The following is a 19,572-nucleotide window of genomic DNA, read 5'->3' as shown; positions in this document are numbered from 1 at the left end:
GTCTTACATTTAAGCAGATAGTAACATATGAAATCAATGCATATAAGACGGATTTTGACGTATCTTCGGAATCGAGTTTGTTGTTACGAAACTTCCACGCTTAACTCCAAATACAAAAATATATACTTACAATACAAAAATATGTAAATATATACTCGTGTATTGTAATATTATTCTGCTAGGTGTGCTAGTATGCATTTCAATTGTTAATTACATCTAAATAATTAATATTTATACCTTCGTTCCTGGTAAATTATGTATAAGAAGTGTAACAATAAATTATTTTTTAGAATTCCGTATTCATTAAGTAAATACCTACGTATGTACTTAATGAACACTTAAGTATTATGATTGAATGACGTTCCTTAAATTTTCTCACATTTGGCTTCGAACATAATACTTATTATAACCTAATGTAGTAAAGTTAAGTCAAATATTTCTTTATTAAAATAGGCACCTAGCCTTTTTATTAAAGATCGATGCACGTAGCTGACACTTTTGATACGTAGATTACATGTAAAATGTATGCATCGGAGTGAGTTGATGGCGATAACTACATTCTTGATACTAAAGCTACGAGGGTTCCGAAAGTACCCTGGTCTAAGAAAAAGCCCACAACCAAGAAGTCCAAACTTAGCCGGTAAATACCTACCTGGGTACTCAAAAATTTATGTCAAATGTGATAAGACTAACTGGAGAAAAACATGAGTTTCTCTTACAGTCTCAAAACCCACAATTGACTCCTTTAGGAGTATATTTTGGTGGTAAAAAGTAGCCTATGTGACCTTATCAGAGCAAAGGGGAGAGCCGAAGCTGCCTTTTTACTATGTACTAACATTTCTCAAATATAAGAAGGAATCGAGAAAAAAGAAGTAAGAATTGAGCTATTTGCATTAGTTTATAAATATTGGATCTTAACAATTATTCATTGTAAAGTCAACATCTCCTGAGGATGCTCCGGTTTCGGAGCGAAACGTGCGTAGAGGGTACATTGCCGAATATCTGTTTGGTGTGGAGTATAAGGATTGAAGAAATTATAAATTACACCACACAGATTATCCTGCTTTTCGCGGAGTATAGCAAATTAAGCTTAATTTTGATAATTTAGTTTATAAAAGTAAAAGAATAAGAAGAATATAGATTACTGTACGATAGAAATGGATGTATGATGACACAAACTAAATTTCTATAGAAGATAGCCTAGCTCTAATCTAGATTAACCCCGGATCAGAAAATCAGTGCTTATCACGAAAACAGAGCATGATGTGGCAGCAATGTTGATATACGAGTTGAGTAAACGTTGCATCTTGTTATGCAGTGATTACTATGAATCAGCTTTAATTACTTTCTTATCTCCGTCGGTAATAACTTAATAACCCCGTAATATTGAATTAATAATACATAAATTAAAAACTTTAAGCGTCCGACTTTCAGTATAGTGTACATTGTTCTACCAGTCCAGCTCTTTCATTTTATACACATATAAATAAATATACTACGACAATACACACATCGCCATCTAGCCCCAAAGTAAGCGTAACTTGTGTTATGGGTTCTACGATGACTGATGAATATTTTTATGAATAATATACATAAAATACTTATTATATACAGATAAACACCCAGACTCTGAAAAACATTCATGTTTATCACAAAAACATTTTTCCAGTCGTGGGAATCGAACCCACGGCCGTTGACTCAGAAAGCAGGGTCGCTGCAAACTGCGCCAATGGGCCGTCAATTATCAACATATGGTGTGCATTGTGAAAAAATATGTAATCCACGGTTGCCAGGTTTGATCGATTTTCATCAAACATAGCTAAGACTTACGCCTAGTTCACCTTAAAAACAAAAAAAAACAATATTAATATCAGTTCATCTGTTCGGGATATACGATGCCACAGACAGACACATACACTGCGAACTTATAACACCAAGTTAAACCTCTGCGGCCCGCCCATGTTTCTACTTGCCTATCTAACTGCTGGTTAACCTAAACAAACCGGTTGAAACCTACCTATATTATTTATACAAGAGAACGGCAAATCTGACCTAGTCGATATAACCTCGCAAACAGACAATTCCTTTGCACAAGTATCATGGCATATAGGTAGTCGGAGGTATCTACTCACTCCGAGATTTTGTTGCTCTACCTATATCACCAAATTATAAGAAGTGAGCCGACTGCTGTGACTGCTGACTAAGATTTTTCAAAACCACAATAAATTATTCAAATTAAAAGCGTTCCAATTCTTTAATGAATTTATAAAGAAGGCACATTTTTTTGTAATATTTTTATTTTAAGTTAATATAGTCTTATCTAATACAATTAGTATGTGTAAATCTGGCATGTGTGTGTATACATACAGAATTGAATATTGTATTTGAATTAATTAATACGGATTATTATGGTGGAAAAACTTTGTCTCTCGTTTGTCTCTGTAATATGTTGTATATTACTCATCTTCACTGACAGGACTTCTCCCCTCTCTTTACCTTAAAGCACAAAGGTGTTTTTTTTGGGGTATGAAATTGATTTAATCCTGTTTTACCCGTTCCCGCAGAAATATCGGGATAAAAAGTATCTTATGTTTTAATCCAGGTTATAAAGTACCACAGTCACACTCTACGCATTTTGAAAACATTATTTTTTTGTATTGTATTGACACCAAATCACATTAAAACACGACTAGCCGTTTGGGCTCTAGGGCAGGGCATGCTAAAGAATTATACCTATAAACATACCTACACACAGAAATACGTGCATTCACTCGAAAAACAACAACCTTTCTTTCGCAGTCAGATCCTCATTCGATCCTAAAACGATTCAATTAATATCAAAGGATCAAGGATTTTTTTCAAAGGATCATTTGTGTATCTAAGCTGTAACGCCGAGCGATTTTGCAAAGGTAGAGTCCTTCAGTTGAATGTCTCACTATAGGCCAAATAAATGGTCGGTACTTGATATCTATGGTTATTTATATCTGCTTATTATTATCTCTTTAAGATACGCGCTAAAAGGATTTGTAAGTTATTTACAATATGCATATTCTTAGTTTATCATACTTATTATTGTGCCCCTGCTGGGAATATGGCAGGTTTTTAGTGATACTTAATATTATCTTTATAAAGCATAGAGAACGAGCATACACCTATCGCACCTTAAATGCGATTTCGTGATCTTGGCCAATGAACTTCGAATCAGGTAACGATATGAGATTGTAGCTGTTAGCGATAATTACTGAGGCACCGTTACATTGGCGAGGCACGGAGGAAAAAATAACGAAAACGTAACTTTACTCTATTTGACAAATTGTCTGTCAACAAACTTTTCACTACTTTTGATTTTAAAATATGTTCTAAAAGCAGGAAAAAATGTGCTGCAAAATAAATGAAATAACACGACGTTTTCTTACGAATGTACCAATGTGTTCAGTGCAGTTACTATTTTAATCATTTCAAGACATTTCAATCAATTTAAGCTAGATACTAATTAATATGTTGACATTGTCATAATAAGAGTAGTTAAAAAAAATAGGTAGGTATTTAAACGACCGCCATTACGACCATAAACCTATTTAATAACATTAGGTACTCGTTTCATATGACTTGTGTGTAGGTGGCTACCACTCTCATACTATAAACCAAGATTACGATCATTAGAAACTAATTAAGTAACAAAAACCTACTTGCCAAAAAACTATCAAAAAAAATCTTTGCCTAATCATATTCTAGTTAGAATTAGCTACATGCATATTTTCAAAATTCAAAAAATTCAAAATTCATTTATTTCAAGTAGGCCAAATACAAGCACTTTTGAAACGTCAAGTCTGTCCGTGTGTAGTGACTCTAACACCGGTTCGGAAGGCAGATTCTACCGAGAAGAAGCCGGCAAGAAACTCAGCAGTTGAGTCCATTATTTTCTGAGTCCATTAGTTTCTAAGATATTTCTGTAACTTAATATCGGACGGCGACATAAACTACACAAGGGTAACATAATCTAACAATCTAACAAATTGATTTTGTATTAAATTAGATACTAAAACTAGGTAATACCTTAAAACTTTATGTTCATGATTTAAGCTGCAATTCACAATTCGATTTTAATCGGGCCACTAGACGTCTACAGGAAACTCAGACAGGCTTCTTTTCGTTATGTTGTATTATTATAACAGCTATTCATTTGCAATCTATTTATCATTTATGTAAATTTTTAGGTATGACTTATACAATACATAATGGGTTTCTTTAATTCCAGGTCTAAAACAACCAGAAAATGATCCAGTGATCGACGCAAATACCGAATCGACTACGGAGGGCATAGATATGCTTGGGCTACTTCCTCTAAAATGGCTCGCAAGGTTTCAAGAGGGCGGTATCGCCAACCAATTCTTCATGGCACTAATGGGTAAGTCTATGGTTGTATCAGCGGCAAAAGGTAACAGTACAAGGTTTTCGATCAACGTCAAAATCAAAACTATGATCAAATAACAGCCCACCACAAGTTTCACAGTAATCAATTTAGAGAAATTATTATGAATTCAAGTATATTATATTTTCACATAATGGTAACCTAACCTAAACTATCAGAAAAAAAAACTTTGCAACCCTTTGTGTGTGCGATTTTTTCTGATCAATATTATCTAATCTGAGACCCCATTTGACCTCAATTGTAACGTACTCGTAGATAATATTATGGCTAACAACGTATACTTTTTTATGAAATCATTATAATATATGTCTAAACGATACATTTTATACCGTGAACCAAACGGTCCTCGTGGGATTAAAAAAACTAAAAAGATGCGTATCAGCTAGTTTCGTATATTGATCCTAAGAAAGAGTATAATTTATTGGCAGCAAATCATGGAAATACAAAACTTAAATCCAAATAACGGCGGGGTGTCCACGACTAGTTTTACCACATTTGACCTTGCTAAATAGTAGGATTAATATATTTAATATATAGTGGTTAAGTATATAATAACTTTTGACGACCCACCTGGTGCAGCAGTTAGCGCTGTAGCGCGGTTTTAAGTAGAAGGTCCCGCGTTCGATCTCAGGCAGGGATCATTTCAATCAAATCAATTTAGGAATTTATAATTTCTAAAATTTCTCTGGTCTGGTGTGGAGGGAGGCTTCGACCTTGATTAGTTACCACCCTGTTGAAGAGACGTGCCGCCAAGCGATTTACTTTTAGATACGATGTCGCGTAGAAACTGATTAGGGTCTAATATGGGTGCCATACGGGGGTATGGCCAACAGGTTAGCCCATTTATGAGTTTTGAATACACAATAAACTTTATATGGAAAAATGTTTAGAAAGAAGTGAAGGAGGGCAAAGTCGCGGACAACCGCTAGTAGGCTAAGGAAATATTATAGCTACTTGTTGTACAACATTCTCAGAATACAGATAATTAATTGAATCGGTATAGACTCTACGCTTAATAATGACAGTTTTTTTGTGATTTGTTCAACAAAAACAAATATCCCTTATTTAAATAAGTCGTTGTCGCACGTTGGTAAGTTGCATAAGGTATAAGAATGAAATTATACGTTGGTAAGTTGCATAAGTCATAAGAATGAAATTATAAAGTTTTAATGGAAAACTATAATTAAATATTGAAAAACTTTTTTTCTTTTTAAACGGTTTTTTCAATAGTGACCATTTCACCCTTTTCTGTAACACTTATTTATAATGAAGGTTACTCTACGCTTCATTGACATTAAATATATGCATAATATACTAGTGCCTGTATACGATACCAAAGCAAAATCCGTGACAAAACACCAGCATGGTCACAGTAGGATGGACCTCACACGTTCAAGAATAACTTATTTCACTTAGAAAACATAACAAAAAATATGTAAGGGAAAAAAACTCATGTTTGCTATTACTGAATATTTTCTAGGTGCCAATGAGCTTAAGTGTAATAGGACAAACAAATTGATTATCCAATAGACCTGCACTACTGGAAATACCTACTTAGGTCTTAACCATTAGGTTACTAAAATATGTGACCAGCGACCATGACTGTAACAGCTTAAGAGGATAATAATGGGTTTACTTCTAGCATTATTAATTTACGTAATACATACTAGACACAGAAAGGAACTTGTTTCGAAAGCTTTTATTAAGTTCTTACTTTATTTTTACTCTTGCTTATTGCAAAGTTCAAATTTGTTTTTGGTCAAACAAATTCATTTCGATATACTTCATTTGTAATTATTTGTATAGGTTTATTATTTACAGTAAACCATTTGGGTAGGGTTTGGAAAGATTTCCTTAGGAGAGGAAATTCTAACTATACATCATACCAGTTCTTTATAAATAGAAAGGAGTATATAAGTATATTTGTATACTCTGTATCTTAGAGAACTTTCATAACAAGTTACCGATTCGGATAAGGCGAGAGTCACTATTCATTGCAATTTATCTAGAATATTCTTTTCTCATTTGGAACGTGGTTTTCTGTTGTACTAGCTAGTGCCGGCGATTTATATAAACTATTCTCTCCAGTCTTTTTATTCCTTTAAAAGGACTTAGGAAGTGTTCATATATATATGTATGAATCTTAATAATACGCTTCCATTATTCTGAGGTTATGGCGAAAATTATATTCATAACCTATAACTTAAGCTTGGACGGTCCCAAAGTCACTTGGGATACGCAGCCTGCAACAAACTAAGCCGGTTTATATTTGTTGGCCTTATCATTAAACTTATTGTGAGAAATTTCAAAGACTTAATCGGGTAAAAAACATAATATACAATTTCCCTTGAATGAATTAACAATTTTATGTTTTATTTGTTTAACATTCGGTAGGTCACGTGGATTTTAAACTCTTGATTTGTGGGGAATCGAACTCTCAGGAATTTGAAGGGCAAAAAACAGTTTTGCAAGGAAGGGCGGAAATGCTGCCAGCGCCAGGTAACCTTTTATACCACAGACTATTTATGAGTGATCTGCATTTTATACCTACTATTCCACGTATTACGAAATATGTCATAAGTGCCTACATTATGTAAGCCTGTTAAATATGTAAATAAATAATTACAAGCATGGGTGTTAATTATTGGCACATAATTGAATATTGAATGTATAATTTTAGTACCTATTTGAGGTTGCAAGCTTTATTAAGCTCACTTTTAGGTAGCTAAATTTATGTCGAAAATACTTTGCTGCAATAAAAGTTTTTTAATTGAGGGCGGAAATGCTGTCAGTGCCAGGTTTAGCCTTTTTAATACATACCATTTATATGCGAGCTGCGTTTTATACCTACCATTTCACGTAGGCACACGAAATACGTCATAATAGGTATATTAGATAACTGTTCAAGAATATGTAAATAATTTATTATCTGTAGTGTCTAGGGTTCATTCGGTGTCGGGAAATCGTTGGGCTTTGTTCCCGGGAAATCAAGCTCGAGAAAAGTCGAGAACTCGAGAAATCATGTTTCTATGTAGAAATTAAATCGCCGTTTACTGTGTTGCGTGGCGGCGTGGGCCAGAGCACAACGGCACCAGCCAAAAATGGTGCTGTGATTGTAATTTAATTATAAGTTAAGATATTAACGTTTTATTTCATGTTGATTTTCTGTTTAGTTTAATAGAAGCTAATTTTGTTCATAAGTTCTAAATAACCAGCCAAAAATGGTGCTGTCATTATAATTATAAGTTTAAATAATATTATTTCTGTATTTTTTTTGAAAAAGTTAATTAGCTTATTAAGATTAATATTTTTGAATATAATCAATAAAAGTTTTATGATTAATTTGATACTTTTATTTGAGAGAAAAACCACTGAATTTGTTGACGTTATTGGAACCAAATAATATGAGAAAACGTACGTGAATGTAAATTTATCGACAACCCGAGAAGACTCGAGAATTCTCGAGACCCGAGAAATTGAAAAGCTCGAGAAATCATGAACCCTAGTAGTGTCTGTAGGTATTCAATGACACACAATCATTGAATGTTACTTTACTTCAATACCTATTTGCAAGTTGGAACTTTATAAAGCTCACTTACAGCTACCTAGGATATATATTCCCCGGGTGTCTTGTAAATCCAACATGGGCATGCGTCGGTGGTTTTTAAGTTTATCAAAAGTTACACTGGAACAAAACGTTTCACGTTAAACGTTAACCTAGGTACATTTTCATTAGTGAAATTAAGTATCAAAACAATCAAGAAATTATAAGTACAAATAAGAAAGTTCCTTCACACGTAACGTTCCGCAAGGAAGTTGACCCTTGCTAAATGCAAAACAGGTTCATGAGTAACGTTAACCGCGTGTTCATCTCAAAACGAGTTCCTCAGCGTTTCTTAGTAATCTTTACTAAGCGTATACAGTTTCAATTCCCTACAAAAAGCTCATTTAAAATACTTAAATATAGTTCACGACTCAATAAAATTTAAGACCACCGTTCGATAAAGGTAAAATAATCTACATCTAACAAAATTCCTTTAGTTTGAGCCACAGTATCTGGCTTATAAAGTAATAATTCCAAACAAAAAGTTCGTTTAACAACATTTTTCTTGATCACTCTATCGTCTCTACATGAATAAAATAACACCATCAATAAGTACACACTTTGATGTATCTTATCTGTGAAATTAATAGCATACTGCACTGCATTATTAAAGTACTAAGCTCACTTTTAGGTACATAAATAAATTTATGTCGAGAAATATATTGGCGTAGTAAAAGATTTGTAATTGAGGGCAGAAATGCTGTGCCAGGTTTAGTCTTTTTAACACATTTATAAGCAATTTAGAAGCGAAGCGAAAGCCTAAATGATATACCTAAACAATGCGAAACGCGGCCATATTTCTGTCCACCATTTATCTGTCCGTCCGTTTGTCAGAAACTTAACGTAAACCTTCAGCCGTAATAAGCAGCCAGTTGTATTTGATTTTTAGATCACAGAAATGCATTTATTCAACTTTATTTATTGCAGCTAAATTATATAGTATTGATTTAAAAAAAAACACATTATACGATCTCCATAGATTACTTTGCAACTTCAATATTTAAACAAAATTGCGATAGATACGCATGTAGTGAGGTTATCTTCGCTCCATCATTTTTAATATTTATTGCGGTAATTAACACGGATTACGTGCTCATTTAAGAACAAAGGCTTCTAAATAAAAACTAAAGGAACTTGGCATTTGGCAAGTCATTCATATGCAATAACAGTTTAATAATGATCGCTGAATAGTTTTGATTGAATTTTGCATCGAATCTGTTAATACTTGATCTAACTGGAAATTACTAGGAATTTAATTTCATACAACCTTATAAGCCTATATCAGTTAAATGCCGGACTGAAGGCCTCTGCCAACAGCAGGGTGTAAGTAGTAGTTGATATTCCCATATCACCACGCTTCACAGACATGGTGATCGCAGTCGATGTTACTAGCACAAAGGCGCTGGCGTTATCTGTTATATTATTTAAAAAAAACACCCGGCTTAGGTAGTTTGTTGTGAGTTTCTTCTTAGACCAGGGCGCCGTTGGGACCCACGTAGCTTTAGTTTTAAGATTACGAATGTAGTTATCGCCATCATCTCATTACTATGTACTCATTTTGTATATAATGAACGCATCAAAAATGCCATCTATGTGCCTATTTAAATAAAGAAATATTTGACTTTGACTTGATACACTTAGTTACCTGGTACTGTATTCTGATCTGTTAAAATAAGAGAAATTTACTTATCAGACATTTCACATTTGACAGCCGATTGGCGCAGTGGGCAGCGACCCTGCTTTCCGAGTCCAAGGCAGTGGGTTCGATACCCACATCTGGAAAATGTTTATTATTATTATTAAATTCTTTATTGCACACACAAAAACACAAGAGAAACACAAAAGATAAAAATAATAAAAAACAAATTTAGGTGTGCAAAGGCGGTCTTATCGCTAAAGCGATCTCACCCAGACAACCTTTGGCGAAAGTAGTTGTTATAAGGAACGGGTTGATGCGGCAATAAAAATGTATAGGTACCTAAATAAAAATATTGCAAACTATACTACATGTTATAAATTCTAATACTACACATATAATTAATGTTTGTATCATGAACATGGATTTTTTTCAGTGTCTGGGTGTTTATCTGTATATACCTACTTACTCATAAAAATATTTATCAGCTATCTTAGTACCCATAACACAAGCTTCGCTTACTTTCGGGCTAGATGGCGATGTGTGTATTGAAGTAGTTTATTTTTTTATTATTCATCAAAAGTTTTATAAATTTAAAATGCATATTAAAATTTTCGGAACCGACCGGATTTGAACCTGCGACTCTCTGGCAATCGCGGCCTGAGCGTTTTATCCAATTAAGCTACGGCTCTTCTACCGTCGATGCCGAAATTAAATCCTAATTAATCCTGTCGGTTCCGAAATTTCTAATATGCATTTTAAATTTATGTAATTGATAATTCCTCCAAGTGTAGGTAAAAACAGTAATAAAAATTATAAAAATTAACAGAAGTTGTAAGCTAACAAAGCCTTGGGGTACCAGTACCTACTTACTGTACATTATAAAATCCATAGCCTTTGTGCCTCAATACAAATAATAAACTGCGAGCAATTTGCGCTTATTCTTATGGAAAATGACACAGCATAATTACGCAGATACCAACTACAAATAATAAATAATAATCGGTTAGTTGAAAAAATTCCTGAATAAAAATTAATTAATTATAAATAAATAAGCTGTTATTCTAAATACCTGTATCTTGCCGTGATATTTTTTATATGTTTAAGGCATTTTTTTATAAATATTCATCCCCATATCAACCTATTACTGGCCCACTACAGGGCACGGGACTCCCAGTGTGAGAAAGCCGTGATGCGGATTGGTAAACTTCTCACGCCATTGAGAACGTTATAACTCTCAGGCATGCAGGTTTCCTCACTATGTTTTCCTTCACTGTTTAAAGCAAGTGGTATTTAAATTGCTTAAATTAAAACGAACATAACTCCGAACGTCGTGCGTGCCGGGGCTCAAACTCGGTCTCCACGAAAGGAAAGCCAAAGCCTCTATGTTATCATCACTTTTTAGGATGCGATAGAAGAATTTAATTTACAATACATAAATTATTGCATTATAGAATTTTTCTAAGTAAGCCCGCGGATTTAATATGTTATTATTTGTAAGCTCACTGATTGGCCTTAGTTGGCGAACGAAGTTATCATCATCCCGTTACAATTATGTAAACATATATGTATGAACGCTTCATAAATGCCTGTGATAGGCCTAAATGAATAAAGAAATTTTGAATTTTGAATTTGTTTATCTTCTAGTTACGATCCCGGTGATGAACTTCGGGATGCTCATGGGCTGGCAGTCACCTATGACGCCGATCCTGCAAGCGGAAGACGGACCGGCACCAGAACCAATCACAGACGAAACCATTTCCTGGATGGCTTCCATCACCTTTTTCCCGCCGATCTTCTGCGGTCTGTTCGTTGGCGACCTAGCTGACCGCTGGGGAAGGAAAATCACCACCTTACTTACCTCACTAGCGCTTGTGGTAAGTCTTAAGTCTTAAGTCTTAAGTCGACCTTTCCGGTATCTTCTTCTTTTTTAGGTGCCTCCCCAACCAGTGAAGGTTGGTCGTCAGTTTTTTATACTTCGCCTTGCCTCTCGCGAGTCTAAAGAGCTGGGCGGCACTCGCGATCCTAGTTTGGTGTCTGATGTTGCGCAACTATTTCCTGCTCTTTCGACCGATGCGCCTCTTTCCCGCAACTTTGCCCATCATTATAAGTTGCAGTTTCTCGTATCTCTCATGCCCTAGATAAGCAACTTTTTTTCTTCTTGGGGGTTTTCCAAAGTTCGCGCTGAAAACCGTCTCGTCGCAAGACCTATTGAGTTCAGCCGATTTTTAGCATGCGTCGATAGGTACATATCTGGAACGCTTTTAGACGTTTCCTGAGAGCCTTTTTGATGGTCCAGTACCTTTATCGGTATACAACTTCCCTGATATACTTTACCCTTACAAACTTATCTGGTAGTAACCTGAGCGTGGCTGCACCCTATCAACAAAGAAGTGCTACCAAGCGATTCAGCGTTCCCATATTAAACGATGACGTGTAGAAACCGATTAGGGGTATATATCTACCATACCCCTAACAGGGCTACTACCATCTTGGCGTCATAACTTACAAACGGTATACGGGCGTGATTTCACTCAAGTACTAATTTGTAAAAAGAAAAAAATGGGCAATGCTTTTAAAATATATATAACCTAATATATATAACCTTTTGTCATTTAAAATCAACATTACCAATGGAAATTTTCATAATTGCACATATAAATACAGGAATAATTTTAGACTAACTACATAGATCAAGTGAGCGAATATAAATGTGGCAAATAACATATAACATACCGTTACGATAAGGACAATTTTATATATTCATACCAATATTGTAAACGTGCGAATTGTCTGTTTGGTACTTATGTTCTTCTCAACCACTGCACGCACTGATTTTGACGAAATTCAGAAAGATAACTTGCATATTGTATTATAATATATGATACTTTTTATCCTTGCTAGTTATGTGTAGGCTTACACGACGCACGTGAGCTTAGGGGAAGGGAAAGTTGGTCTAGAAAAAACTCATGACATCTTACGAAAGGGAGAGGGGAGGGCGATAAATGCCAAAATTCTGACGTTTCATGCCCTCTTAACTAAACAGATCTTAACAAAATTAAGCCTGGAGTTTCTATCCTGTAGAGTACTTAAATAGGACAAAGGATACTTTAGCCTAGAAAAAAAAACATTTCCCGTAGGATATTTAAAACCCAAACAAACGCGAATTAGGTCGCGCTGTTTAGCAACTAGTATCTTTTAATTATAAGGGTTCTACTTACTTACGAAGGCTTAAGCGATTAAAGATAGTGTATTTAAGACTCAGCAAAGCGGCCGGTTACTCTCTATAGCTGGAAAATTGCAATGCTCGGCGTTCTAATGATCATGTGTCATACAAATAATTATGTTGGTAGCTACCATTCGTTCACGTAATTATATAAAGTAGCTAGAGTTAATTATTTAGGCCACCGTTATTTGGTACAAATGAAGTAGTTTGGCTATTTTACCATCATTGTAATGTTTTTAAAAGATTACTTCCATATAGGTTTGTTTTTACGTATATTTTAGCCGGCTTTAAAGGGTTTTTTTTTCAAATATTTAAGTACAAGATAGTTTAGGTTAGCCTGTCTAAGATAAAAGTGGGCAAGGTAAAAATTCCCACCGACAAAGATGCTTAGCGATTTATGGTTCCGGTACGCCGTACGATGCCGCCTAGAAATTGATTTGGAGTATGGTCTTAATTCTGTGGATGCAGCCTAGGATGATAGCGGGCTAACCTGTAAGTATAATTACCATAATCCTTACAGGTGAAACCGTGTACACGACTAATATTGAAGCATCAAAAGCCACTCCACTTTAGTAGTGTTTACCGAACAGCTACGCGGTTAGTCACGTCATTCCATTTACCAGTTGACTGTAATAATTTTACCTCTAATGTTCTAACCGCTCCCCATAAAATGGGGAAAATCGGAAAAGTTTGTGAGCAAGTAACATTCCGCGGGTGTAAAGTGGGCACGGGGCGTTTTCGCTGTTTTTGGACACAATGCAATGGATTCTGTGGCTGCTTTATGACTCTTGAAATTGCAGCCATATAGTGGTTGCAGAATTAGAAAAAAAGAGTTATTTAAAAAAAAGCCCGGTTGTCGTTTTACTAAACGTTTTCTATGTTCCCAACAGATTAGCTGGGCCATCACTTTATTCTCCTTGAGTCCATGGGCTTTAATTACTTCAAGAGCGGTCGCTGGGCTTGCCTGTGCAGGCTGCTACGTTGTCACCCCTCTGTATTTAAAAGAGGTATGTTCTTTTTACTTAACTTGTATCCATCTATCCATTCCGCGTCCAGTGGCGTGCATTTGGTTTCTTACCAGGGTATACAGCAGGAAAATAGCATAAAACGGCAAAAAGCCTCCTGCTATACGAGTTATATATTATTTTTAGGGTATGCAGTGCTTTTGTGCATGGATGAAGTGCACGCCACTGTCCGTGTCATAAGACAAAAAAAGTTCCTACTTAACATAACAAATGAATTCGATACATTTATTAGATTTAACAACATGTAGTGTTATTATTATTGCCTAACTTATTCTATCAATGTTTTTGCTCTATGCATTTATTTGCTCTAGTGTATATCACAATGAACGTTTACAGGTGGCAGCAGACAATATCCGGGGAGCACTAGGTTCCCTTTTCATCCTCTCACAGAACCTCGGCTACCTGCTGGTCTACATAGCCGGAGACTTCTTCTCGTTCTCAGCTGTCATGTGGCTCTGCACCGCCATACCGGTTCTACACATGTTAGTGTTTCTGGCTATGCCCGAAACGCCAGTATTTCTAGTCAAGCAAGGAAAGTTTCAAGTAAGTTAATTTTAATAGATTTCTGCACGTTTGATAGACTATACTTTTAAATACACGATATACCTATAGACAATAGAGGCGCTACTTTTCAGAAGTCCATTATATACTTCTTACTTTATAATAAAAATCTATTATATATTAAGCTATTTATCTAGAAGTCTACTACACCACTGATAAAAAATTGCAACATTAATTTCTGAATTTAGTAAGGAAACAGTTGATTAAAATAAGTATCCACCTTTTCGATTTTTTCCAGAGAAGGACAACTTGTGAGTTCTGACGGACCCTGTAGTCTTAAATGTTTAAATAGCCCCGCAGATTTTTTTGGTTGTCGCTATAGCAAATTGGGTGTAGATGTTTGTTACACCACTAATGCGAGTGTCTAATAAAAAAAGAATTTAATAACATAGGTCACGGGCGCCGTAAAGAACATAAAAAATCAATATGAACTCGTATAAAACCAACAATAAACACTTAAATATAAAAAATGGTATCTACATATAGGTACGGTAGTTTAAGCAAATATTGGACGGAATTTAGTTAGCTCTTACTAGTTATCTCGTTCTTAAGTTTTAAATTATCACACAATGACAGGTCAACTATCTTTCGTAAAAAATATGGTTCTTAAAATAGGTAGGTACAAATGCATTTTATGAGTATCAAATTAACCTAGTTACATCGTCGTCATTAACGGCCCACTCCAGAGCTCGGATCTCCCATCAGAATGAGAAGGGGTTAGGCCGTAGTCCACCACGCTGGCCAAGTCCACACGTATTGATTAATTATAAAAATTACCAAGTTACATGGAAAAACAATCGGATAGTTGTACGTAGTTATCACCATCACCTCTCAATTATGTTAACATAACATATATAATGTATGAACGCTTCATAAGTGATGTGATAGGCCTACATGAATAAAGAATTTTAGATTTTTTTTACCTACAATTTAAAGACTTAATTCAAATGTGGCCACTAAATTACAAGATATCGTGCTTTTTTGTTGTCCGACAACAAGTTCTTATTACCGAACTCGGATCATTACTTTCATTATTTTTTGGTGCGATTTTCCTTATAGTATAAATTAACATTTTAAATGAGGTCCCTATTAATTTTTGAATCATACATACTTACTTACTATAAGTTCTGCCGGCGACTTTTGTTATTAAATCCGAGAGTTGCTGCGTGGAGAAAGACTAAAAGGCCAAAATACTTTCGCATTTATATACTTATCAATAGGTGTTTCGGGAATAAAAGTGTCCGGTGCATTATTTCAAAACTCAATTTCCTAGAATTTCGTAATTTAAACATGAAGATGAAGATGAAGAGATAAAAATAGCCCTTTACATCGAATCTATAGGCCCCGCGATTTTTTTTCGGGATAAAAAGTATTCTTGAGCCATCCCTACGGAACTTTCATCGCTTTGCAAGAAAATCACTTCAATCTTTGCCGCGTGATCGAAGGACAAACCGGAAAAATCACTTTTGACTTTTATATTAATAAAGAGTTGGGTTCAAATATATAGGTGGATTAGGTTACATACGGGAAAGTCCACAAAGTAACCACAACGACTACCTTGTGGACTTTCCCGATGTAAATTAGTCCAACTTCCAAGAAAGGATTTCGAATGAAGCTAATTGGTAACGATTAGTCGTTGGTACCTACAATCTACAGCTAAACTATAAAATTATGTTGGAAAAAAGCAATCTGCTGAGTTTCTTGCCGGCTCTTCTCAGTGTAATCTGCCTTCCAAACCGGTGGTAGAGTCGCTACAAACAGACTGACTTGACGTTTGCAAAGTGCTTATAAATTACGCCTACTTGAAATAAATTAACTTTGAATTTAAATAGCATATTTACTGAGCACAGCGAGATCTTATCGCGCAACCGCACAGAACGTCCACTGCTGATCTTTTGTAGGTATTTCCACATGCTTTTATCAAGTGCGACTCTTTTTATATCGTCTCACCACCTAGCAAGAACAACAAAGATGCGCTTTTTAATGTGGGGTCGGTTAATTTCCGCACTCCGGCAACTTGGGACCTCAATGACCATCGGGCAATGTGCCCCGCCCGTTGCCCTTCAACTTCGCAACCCACTGAGCTGATTTGATCATTTAGGGATAGATTTAGATAATATAAATAAAACGTTTTTAATGAAGGTATAATTTCCGCTGCCTATGTTTCGCAGTAGGTACAGCTTAAAGATTGTCTTTGAATCCCTTGAATAATCGAATCTAAAAAAAAGTCGTCGTTTTCTGGGAACACCTAAATCTTACATTATGTACTACTGCAGATTATCGTTACCCAGTTGCTCTTATCTAGGTACTCCCCATATTTAGATATAACTACTTCCTTATACATTACTATTGGTAGAGTGTAGTTTGAAGAGCGATTTATTGTGTCAAGGCACGCTCTCAAATTTATCAATGTGAAGACATTATTATCTTAGTTAATTGATCGTGTCATCCTTATCATTATTTGATCTACTAGTACTTGTTGCCACCCACCTATCCATAACAAGTTCTATGTCGGCAGACCTCGGTTCGGTTTCTGTTTCTTACAAACAATCCACTTTATAAATCTTGGTTTCTTGGCCTTCCTACGTAATTATTTTACTATCGACGTTTTCAATACGATAGTCTGGCTATTATTATCATTACACTTTCTCAATTATAGCATATTTTTAATATGATGTTAAACTTCTAGACGACAATTTTTCATTCCTTAAAAAGAGGCTCCCGAATAGTGAACATATATCTATTTTAAATTTCGTTAATTTCAATAAAGTTATTTTTTAAAACGTTTCAATGATAGGAATTACGAGGAAGAACGAAAGTTAATAGAGCAAAGGGTGATCGTTACAAGGAACCTAGAAGCCATAAACCAAAGCAATCCGAGAAACAAAAAATCTTTAAAAATAATGGATTCAAAAGCCTACGTACCACAAAATAACTTTAGTACCTAGGAAGTAAACGTAAACTTTACGTCGATCTAATGTAAAGTCGATCTGTTCTGCAGAACATACTTATAGTCGTTTCGCAAAATACAATCTATGTGAGATTTATTACCATAAGTGTTTTGTAATTCTCACTTACGGGCACGTAAGTATATCAATATTGAGATTCCAACATACACAAACTGCCGACAGTAATTTAAAATCTATTAAATAAGCAATTTATATAAATGAATCCAATTATTAGACAGATACAGTAAATTGATACGTTATGTATTCTAAAACATCCGGAAACAAACGCTATAATGCTGAGTACAGACACGTTTAAACTGGTTCTTCACTTAAAGGCTAGGTGGCTAGCTAGGCTAATGATTTCTGGTATTCACCTACGTACCTACTTACGAACGTAAATTTTATCGTCGAAAAGTATAATAATAATAAATATAAAGTTACAATCTACTTTCTAATGCACTTAATATATAAAACGGTGCCATCTCTTGAAATGGCTTGTATAGCATCTGAGACGCGGGAATGTGGGTTTCCATGTTTTTCTAAAAATACCCGGCCACGTGCAAATCGGACGCGCGCACTTATTTTTCGGTGTCAATATCCATAAAAACAGCAAAAAAATTGTGTATGGGAGCCCCCTTAAATATTTATTCTATTCTGTTTTTAAGTTTATGTTGTAATAAGTGTGATCATCATCTGTGAAACTTCAACTGTCTAACCAACACAAAAAGCTTGGTGACATACGAACAAACAAACAGACAGACGGAAAGCGGAGTCTAAGGGTCCCGTTTTACACTTTGGGTGCGGAGGACATACCTAACTGAAAAATAAAGTTTATGTTCTCAGTGTAGTTAATTCTGCAATATGTATCAATATAGTTTACTTGCAGTGATCTACAATTTTATTTCATAGTCGTAAGTAGCAATGCCGTTTTAGTGTTCGCGTTTACTCGCAATATCCGCACTGACTTTATTTTATGTCACAACACCTACATTCCCACTTAGTACTTACTACCGGATATTTTGTATCGGTCACGTAAATCTATGGAAAAGTCGAGAAGGCGGCAATCGCAAGTTATGCAATGTACAAAAAATGTGGTAACATTACCAATTCTTTATCTACAATAAGTAATATTGATTAATATCCTTGGTAAATCAAAGGGATGTAATATGAAAATTGCATATTAAGATACTATGTCAAGAATTAGAGACATATATCGTAAACTTTCTACCACACCAGCCGAACCAATCAAATAAGCTTTTTCATCGTTTCAAAGATTTCCGTAAGACAAGTTTTTTAAGTGAAACATCTTTAGAAACATTGTTATTTAAAACTCGATGAAACGAAGCGTTATGATAAAGAAAAGAGAAGAGTGCGAGAGAATGTGATATATACATAACGCAATTTGGTTTAATATATGTAATGGGAATAATATGTAATGTATGTAATTTAAAAAACATTACAATATTAAATAATTTTAAAACTTAAACCTTACATTTACCCTACTATATTAGGTACCATCTCAATCCCTCGTAGCCTACTTTTCAGAAGTTTCGCTAAAGATGGTGTGCATAAAGGTGCTGTGATGTCCACAGATTATTTATGCAATAAATTGTTCTCAGGAAGCCCGAGTCGCATTGGCGTGGTTAAGAAACACCTCCGTGGATGACAAAAACCTGGAAGAGGAGGTGCAAATAATGGAGAGAGAGGAGGAGTATGCCAAGTCTATGAAAAAGGCGTCTTGGAAAAGCCTAGGTTAGTAGGATTTTATGTCCATCGAAGAACATCGAATTTAAATATTATTTTGAATATAATATATTATATAGGTATTGAGTACTTAGACTTGACGTTTCATAAGTGCTTATAAAGTAGGCCTACTTAAAATAAATGAATTTGAATTTTGAATTTGATCAAGTGTGGTTTCCGCCTTAGTTCAGTACAATATATCTACGCAATTTAATGTTCAAATACAATATTTATGGTTGCTTGCTAACCGTGATAGCAAAAATAAATTATTTTTTAATGGAGAGAAAATAAAATACAATAAAAACGTGCGTATTTACATTATTTTATTGTTGTTGCTAACCTTTTGTTAGATATATAGGTACATTAGACACTTTTAATAACAGGTAAAAATTAAGAT

General features: G+C 34.9%; 1 protein-coding gene across 1 annotated transcript in view; it reads left to right on the top strand.

The window, feature by feature from the left end:
- Positions 1–19,572, top strand: part of LOC120623530 (solute carrier family 2, facilitated glucose transporter member 8-like) — a 36,023-nt gene that overhangs the window by 11,141 nt on the left and 5,310 nt on the right. The window contains exons 2-6 of the mRNA XM_039889587.1: positions 4,259–4,408; positions 11,320–11,549; positions 13,789–13,905; positions 14,260–14,466; positions 19,052–19,184. Coding sequence (XP_039745521.1) covers positions 4,327–4,408; positions 11,320–11,549; positions 13,789–13,905; positions 14,260–14,466; positions 19,052–19,184 — 769 coding nt within the window. The 5' untranslated portion in view covers positions 4,259–4,326. The remainder of the gene's footprint in view (positions 1–4,258; positions 4,409–11,319; positions 11,550–13,788; positions 13,906–14,259; positions 14,467–19,051; positions 19,185–19,572) is intronic.

The sequence above is a fragment of the Pararge aegeria genome, chromosome 1, assembly GCF_905163445.1.
Source record: "Pararge aegeria chromosome 1, ilParAegt1.1, whole genome shotgun sequence".
Classification (NCBI taxonomy): domain Eukaryota; kingdom Metazoa; phylum Arthropoda; class Insecta; order Lepidoptera; family Nymphalidae; genus Pararge; species Pararge aegeria.
Note: the sequence above shows the minus strand (reverse complement) of the source record. Positions and strands in the feature narration are given on the sequence as shown.